The 7798-nt window shown below is 59.3% G+C and overlaps 1 protein-coding gene across 2 annotated transcripts in view; it reads right to left on the bottom strand.

Annotated features, from left to right (window-relative positions):
* The window catches only part of LOC130575892 (gamma-aminobutyric acid receptor subunit beta-4), a 73115-nt gene extending 65567 nt beyond the window's left edge, over positions 1-7548 (bottom strand). For both annotated transcript variants that reach the window (XM_057370117.1, XM_057370118.1), the window contains exons 1-2: positions 7459-7548; positions 3641-3729 (exon numbers count right to left, since the gene is read on the bottom strand). In XM_057370117.1, the coding sequence (XP_057226100.1) occupies positions 3641-3729; positions 7459-7538 (169 nt within the window). In that variant the 5' untranslated portion in view covers positions 7539-7548. The remainder of the gene's footprint in view (positions 1-3640; positions 3730-7458) is intronic.
* Positions 7549-7798: the final 250 nt, after the last annotated feature.

The following is a 7798-nucleotide window of genomic DNA, read 5'->3' as shown; positions in this document are numbered from 1 at the left end:
AAAAAAAAAAAAAAAAAAAAAAGAGGACTGGGGAGACTGGAGTTGTGTTTGGAGCTGTGGAAGCACCACAGGCAGGGTGGGGGGTGCTGAGATGAGCCTTGGGGCTCTCCTGGAAAGGCTGTGAGGTGCAGGAATTCCYTCACTGTGGTGAATGGTGATGGAACAGGCTCCTCCAGTGCCCTCACACCCAGAAATGCCCGGTTCCTCCTGCTCTGCAGGCAGAGCTGTGGGGGAATGCAGGAGGCACCCAGGACGGGGAGGGGGACAGTGCCAGTGGGGCTGAGTGACAGGGACAGTGCAGGGTGAGTGCCACTGACAGGGGCAGGATGGCAGGATGGAAACAGCCCTGCTGCAGGAGGAAAACACGRGAGAGAGCAGGAGGGAGCAGGGAAGGGACAGAGGGAAGGCAGACTGGGTTATCATTTTTGTGGGTTGAGTTTCTCCCCTGGGAATCTGCTGGGGAAGGACTTTGCTGTGCCCACACCTCTGGGGAGCCCTGCACCAGCTGCTGTGACCTTCCTGTCCCCAGTGCCTCAYCCCAGAGCTGCAGAGGGATGGATGAAGGCTCTGCCTTTGGAGGGGCTCCTGGCACAACTCACCCTGGCTCGTGGGCAGCTGAGGGGCAGCTGCTTTGCTCCAGCCCGCTCCACTCAGGTAATCCTGTTCAGCCAGACGCCCTGGTTACTGCTGGGCCAGCCCCAGCAGCTCTGTGACATTGCTCCAGGGCACGGGGCTCCCAGCAGGATCTGCCACCCCTCTGAGACGCTGCCTTGGCCATTCACAGCTCGCCCTACCCGCTGTTCCCAGGACCAGAGCACCAGTGGGCAGTGGGATCAGCTCCCCCAGCACAGGGGATTTTTCCCAGCTGGGAGACACAGGAGGCACAGGAGGGACAGGAGGCACAGGAGGAACAGGAGGGACAGTCCAAGTGCAGCACAGGGTGGGCTACAGGGCARTCCTGGATGACAGGCCAGTCCCCAGGATATTGAACAGGAGCCCAGCCCAGTCCCATGGGTCCCAGGGCTGCACACCCACGGGGATTTGCCCAAATCGTGCCCCTTCCAGAGAATCACAGGACATSCTGAGCTGTGATCCCCACAGGGATCATCCAGTTCACCCCAGGCCCTGTCCAGGACACCCCAACAATCCCACCCCGTCCCTGAGAGCTTTATCCAAACGCTCCCGGAGCTCTGGCAGCCTCGGGGCCGGGACCATTCCCTGGGGAGCTGTTCCAGGTCCCAGTCACCTCTGGGGGAAGAACTGTTCCCAAATACCAGCCTAACCTTCCCCTGACACAACTTCAGGCTGCTCCTTCGGGTCCTTTTGCTGCACACAACTTATCAGGGGAACTTCACCCTGTCCACAGCGGGATGAACTGGGTTACACACATCCCACACGGCTTAGACACATCCCAGCACCATCCCACTGGATTTCTCCTACAAATGGGTTTGATCCAAAACCCCAGACAGCTGGTGAGCTCTGGGTACAGCAGTGGCACCAGGAAACTTCCACCCCTTTYCCCTGGGCTCATAGCACCAACCATCTCCAGCTCCAGCCTCGTGGCTCAGCCYAGCTGTAAATGCTGCAGGAATTTTGTCTGGATAAGCTTGTCCTCAGGGGGAGGGAGGCAGGAATGCTGACAGTGTGGGCATCCCGAGGTGCTCCCCAGCAGGGCTTTGCCCTCATGAGCAAAGGGAAGGACAAGGAAGGGTGAAGGGCAGCTCTGAGGCGATTACAGGGAGGGCATTGTGGTCATAATTCTATTTSTTTGCTCGAGTGAGGAGAAATGCARCTTGCACTTGRGGAATTCAGAGTGAAATCAGATAAAAGGCCGGGGCTGCCCAGCCCCATCCATCCTGCAGCCCGGGAGGACGCAGAGCCCGCCGAGCCCAGCCCCAGCACCGCTCTGAGGGGAGGGCTGCACCCTGCCCTGGCTGCCCTGGGCACCTGGAATCAGGAAATGGCACCTGCAGGACCCCCAGCCCATGGCTCCCTCTGCTCTGGGGCTCTGCAGAGCCACATCTCCTCCTGCTTCACTGGATCGTGATCACMGCCGTGGTTCTCGTCCAGTTTTATGTCATCTCCGCAGCTCTCCCCCTCATAAAATGTGACTGCACCAATTTCTGTGACCAGGGCTGGCCAGGTGATAGGGACAGTTCATGTTTCCCGGACAGAATCAAATGCAGCCCTCTTCCATGGTCAGAGAGAGGGCAGAGGGTACCCCCAGTCTGCCTACAGAACCTGCAGCCACAGTGACTCCCCAYGGCTCTGGGGTGACCTGCCAGCTGCTCCTGAGCTCTGTGGAGGGATGGACATCATCTCCCAAATCTCCCAACCCCAGAGCCCTCCCTGAGGCCAGGGACCAGCAGTGCTGCCACCTGGAAACCCCTGTTCCAGCCCAGGGTAGAACAAGGAGATGAGGGCAGTGGGSACAGTGGGATGGGAGGGAGTCTGCTGGAGGGCACAGGGTGATCAGTGCATGGGGACAGGGYTGGGGGAGGGCCAGGGAAACCAGAGCTTTCTGGGAGAGATGGGTTTGGTGGTGGGAAGCCACAATCCACCAGGGTGCCTTCAAACCATGTCAATGAGGACATCCTTCACTCCCAGCTCCAAGGAACTATGGATCAGCCCTGCTGGGAGAAAACTCCTCCCCTGCACCTCCATAAGATTGTCCCTGGCCTCTCTTCCCCTTGAGAACACAGGAATGACCGTGTTTCCTTCAGTCCTGTGGACAGGGACACCTCAATGTGCACCCATCCTCCTGCAGGCTGAACACCCCCAACCCCACACATCTCCCGAGGAGGAAACAGCATTGCCCAAAAACTGCTTTAAAGAGCCCAGCTTGGCWGGCTGAGCTCAAAGTCCCCCAAATCCCCCTCCCTGTGCAGTCAGGAGTGTTCTTCTCCTCTGCCTGCTCCCCTCCAAGAGCTGGAGCTTGGCTGGACCTGGGAATATGACCATRCCCAGAGATTTTCCATCTTTCCTCTCCACCAGGCCCTTGTCATTGCCCTGGTTGCTCACAGGAGCCAAGGGAGGAATTGCAGATCCTTGCACTCCCACTGAATGGCAGCCAGGCCACCAGCTCCCCAGGGAATAGTTCAACCCACACTGTTGCTTTGCAGACCAGCCAACAGCCCCAGCAATCACCTCAGCCCTCTGCAGGGAAAAGAGCCAAAATATCTGGCACTGGGAGCAGAGGTGGAGGAGGGATGACTCGATTGTGATGGAGGAAGGCTACGAGCAGAGGAAAAGCTGAGTATGTCTGTTGTGGTAAAACATCCCCAGAAACATCTCTAGAAATATCCCCAGAAACATCCCCAGAAACATGCCAGGGTGGACAGGAATGGGCAATGGTGGAAGAGAGGAGCCAGAGAGGGGAGAAGGAAAAGCAGCAGGGGTGGAAGAAACGTGGGAGAGAAGGTGAKAAGGGCATGAGGGCCAGGGCTGGAGATGTCTGATGGAGCACTCCCCGAGCTCTGGGCGTGCTGTGAGTGCCCAAGGTGCCAGCACRGACACAGCCCCAGCCYCAGCCCGSTGCCCWCTGCCCTYTGCCCACTGCCACTGCCCAYTGMCCACTGCCCRCTGCCMMWKSCMCWSYSCMCWSSSCMMYKSCCWCTGCCCACTGYCCTTCCCCCCGTACCTCCGAAGTCAGGCCTGAGGCGGACGTCATAGCCCTTCAGCAGTTTGTCCACAATCTCTTTCACCACAGAAATATTTCCAGTGGAGGGGCTGAAAGACAAAAGCAGAGAGTTCTGTCATTCTGCGTGGCACCAGGGGTCCTGGCCAGGTACCCCCGGGGCACCAGGACACCCCAGCATGGGCTCTGCCCCCCTGTTTCCTTTCCCATTGGTGATTTCTGCCCTTGGCACAGCTCTCAGCCCTGCCCACGAGCCCCACACAGCCCCTACCCRCACCCCCAAGCCATCCTGGGAGCTGCTCAGGAGTCTCAGCAGTATTTTGGCCCCTCTTCTGCAGCTCACCCCGACTCCAGGGTACCCAAACTCTGTCCCCTGTACCCCCTCCTGGTGTAGGCACCCTGGGGCTCCTGCTGCTGCACCCCTCCATGAGAATGGCCCTCTGGCCACTGACCCACACACCTAGGGTGTTTCCCTGTGCCCTGCCCGCAGAGGGGAGCACAGACACACTCAGAGGCAGAAATCACCCTTTCTGTTCCCCCAGGCTGTGGTGGGGCAGCTGCAGCCTCTCCCTTGCAGGGCTGGCTCCCCTCCCTCTCGCTCCAGGTCTTGCATCACCCAGCACAGGCCTGGCATGTCCCAAKGTCCCCCCTGCACAAGTGGCCCCCAGCGGGCTCCCTGCACTGCCACACAGCCCAGTGCAACCTCTGCTCCTCGCTGCACCCGGGGCTTTTTGCACATTATTGAGGCACACGGGAAAACAATGCTCCTTTTTTTCCTGTGGCCTCAATACATGGCTGATCTTTGCCCTGTAAAAATTCAGTTTCTGTCACTCAGCATCACYGTGACTTCTTAGCAACGCAGATCAAGAGGCAGAGGCAGGGAAGGAGAGTCCATCTTTCCCTCTGTGTGCCAGAGCAGCAATCCTGTCCCTCCCAACCCTTTAACCTGCACGCAGAGGGGGCAGGTGCCCTCCCTAACACCAACCCAGCCATTACAGCAAGAAGGGAGTTCCTTTAAAAACCAGCCCAAGAGCCAAACCAAAACCGAAGGTGGGGAACCAGAAAGCAGGGGATGCTAAAAATACGGGACCTATTGAGTGCTGCGGGGTGTACCAGGTTTTGTGCCTGAATACCCAGCCTCTGTGCCACCCTCGTCCCCTGCTTTGCATGAGAATAGAGACCCTGCCGCTGACAACTGCTGCTCTGTGCAGTCACCCACCACAACAGCATGTCTCCCTGTCAACACCGCCTCCCACATCCATCCAAGTCAGCCTGGAAAGCTGCACCACGGCGCTGCCTCTGCCTGCCAGCCCCGTGCCTGGCTGGACAGCGGGGCTGGCGCTGGCGTGGCCGCGTGTGTGCACGCAGAGACGGACACACAGACAGACAGACGGACAGACAGACAGACGGGCTCCCCTGGCTCTAGGGAGGGTGGAGGGACTCCCTGCCTGTGCACTCAGACACACGGACACAGGAAAGCACTGGCTGCAGCTCTGACACATGCACAGCTGTGTGTGACCACATCCCAGCCAGGGGCTGGAGGTGCCTGGAGGTGACAGTGGGTGCAGCCCTTGCTCTGCTGGGTTGTGCTGAGATGCTGGGCTGTGTGGACACCATGTGTGATGAGCACAGAAGCAGGCATTTATGGGTTCCCGAGGCTCAGTTTCAGGGTGCCCAGACTCTTCCCTGCGTGCAGGATCACTGGGGAGCCTGGRCAGATCTCAGGGCTCTGGGTGTGCGGGGATTTCTCAGCAGGACAGGGATGTGCAAATGTGAGACAGCGTCCAGGTCCAGCTGTGGTTCATGGACAGCCAACGAGCCCYTGTGCTGGCAGGGGAAGGGGGCTGAGCTCCATTCCTGAGTGTGCTCCTGAGAGGGGCACAGCCCTTCCTTGCACAGCTTTAATCACAGTGAAAAGGCCGAGGGGCGTGTGCAGGTGGGCATTTTCACACCACCCTGTCTGCGCTTGCACCTGTGGATTTCTCTGCAGGTGAGTGAGTTCTGCAGCACACAAAACACGGTCCTGTCGCTGTGGATTGAAGGTTGTGCACCAGCATTTGTTCCTCTCTAGACAGCCATTCCCAGGTACACAGATTTCCACGTGCATAATATGGACACTGTGCGTTTCTCAAGGGATTTGGACATCTCTGTTTGCCTTGCCCCAGTATATAAACCCAGGAATCTGTGTTATCTCCTTCGCAGAGGCAGGGAAATTGAGATGGAGACAGTAAACAATGTGTCAGGGCCCTGAGGAAAAGGGCAGAGTTGGAAGAGGGCTATGGGGACTCCTTCCCCCTCACCAGCTACAAGTTGGCCTAGTGAGGGAATAAACCAACATCATGATTAAGGACAAGGTCTTTGCCTCCCCAGTGCTCCCTTCGATCCCAAAAGCCCCATCCCTGGCACTGAAGAGGCGAGTCGTGCGTTCGCCCAGCTGTGGGCGAGCACCTGCATGTCAGCGCTATTCCTGGCAAATGTGGGTCTGCATCCGCTCGGGGAGCACGTACATGCAGCCTGTGAACTGAATTCCGGAGTGCCGTGTCCCTGATTCTGTGTCAGTGGGCATGTGCTCTGCATCTCCACGTACACTCGCAGCCAAACATCGACATAGCAGCACCCCGTGCTGCTGGCTGGGGTGTGTGGGAGTAGCTGGAGGCTTGTGCACATGGAGAGAGAGTGTTTTGTCTGCGAGCTGTGCATGGATACACACGCAGGGTGCAGGTGAAATCAGCCCTGGACACACAAACGCACACGCAAGGACAGGTCGGAGCAAAGGAGGCTGCCGTGGGCTTGCAATTTCACACATCAGCTCGCCCAGAGCCTGCCAGGCTGCCTGCGTGTGTGTCCCCACACAGCGGGACCACGCATGAATGGTGTGGGCAAGGTGGGTGCGCGCCTGCGCCTGTGCGTGTTTATAACTATGGGAACACAAATCTGGGCATCCACGGCCCCKCGGGTGCGCGTCGGGAACGCGCTGCTCCCCGGGCACGGCGGAGCGCGGARATGCCGCGGTTCCCCCGAGCGCACCTGGCCGCAGGTGTGCGGGGCGAGGGCGGAGCGGGCAGCGCTCAGCCGTGCGCCAAAGCAGCGGATGAGCGAGCAAACAGGTGTGCTCCGCGCACCTCGGCCGGGCTGCAGGGGCGCCTGGAGCGCTGCGAGAGCTCCGGGCACAGCCCGGCGATAGCCGCAGCCCGGGCACGCCGCTGGCASGGCAGGTGAAGCTGCGCTCCGGAGCTGTGGGGTGACACACCAGGCGGGCACGGATGGCTGCGCACACGCAGGGACGGATCCGGACGGACGGCAGCCACAGAGGAGGGTGTTGCATGCCGTAAATCCGAGCCGAGGCACGGCCCTGGGCATCGCCCCCGGAGCTCCGCAGAGCCGGGGCTGTGGCACGGCGCAGCTCGCTCGGATGCGAGAGTGGCTGCGTGTGCAGGCACAGGCACGGCCGAGGCAGCCTGTGCCGGGTGCGTAGCGCAGCTCCGGGGCTCCGGCGGCTCCTGCGGGCACCATGTTCCCCGGCAAAACCCTGCGTTTGGCCATTTTCCCCCGGCTCGGGGAGGGGGACGCACACGCGCCGCAAGCGGGCTGAGGGTGGGCTCTGTCCGCAGGGTCTGCTCCACATCYCTCGGGTGAGCATCCCTCCTCCCCCCAGAACGGCACGGAGCGGGGAATAACAACAGCAGACGSCACGGGAAGCGATTTGGGGGAAGARCCCCCTCCCCTTTCCCACATCCAGATCGGTGGAGAAAACCCCAAAGAAGACAAACAAGCCCGGTGCCAGCCGCCCTGTCCCTGCAGCCTGGGATCGCAGTCCTTACCTTTGCGCACAGCAGGCGAGACAAAGAGCTGCTAAAGCAGAGACAATTCCACTCAATCTGTCTGCCTGAAATGTCCACATTTCCACAAAGACGAAGGATGAAAAAAAAAATCTTTGGAGGGGAGGGGAAAGAAAGATGGATCTTCTGAAATCCCCCTCCAAAAAAAGGGGGGGAGGGAAAAAAAAAACAACCCCCCCCCCAGTTAATGATTTCCTAGAGAAAAAGAATAATGAAAAAAAACTAAAAAATGAGGGGGAAAAATACCCCCCCACTCCTTCAGTGCCAGTCAAAGAATTCGTTTCTTCTTCCTTTCAGCATCCTCTCAACAAGAGACATCCTC

Source organism: Malurus melanocephalus, unplaced genomic scaffold (genome assembly GCF_030028575.1).
Source record: "Malurus melanocephalus ecotype Western Australia unplaced genomic scaffold, MMel_1.1 scaffold_120, whole genome shotgun sequence".
In the NCBI taxonomy this organism is placed as follows: Eukaryota; Metazoa; Chordata; class Aves; order Passeriformes; family Maluridae; genus Malurus; species Malurus melanocephalus.
The sequence above is the reverse complement of the archived record's forward strand: the minus strand, read 5'-3'. Positions and strand labels throughout refer to the sequence as shown.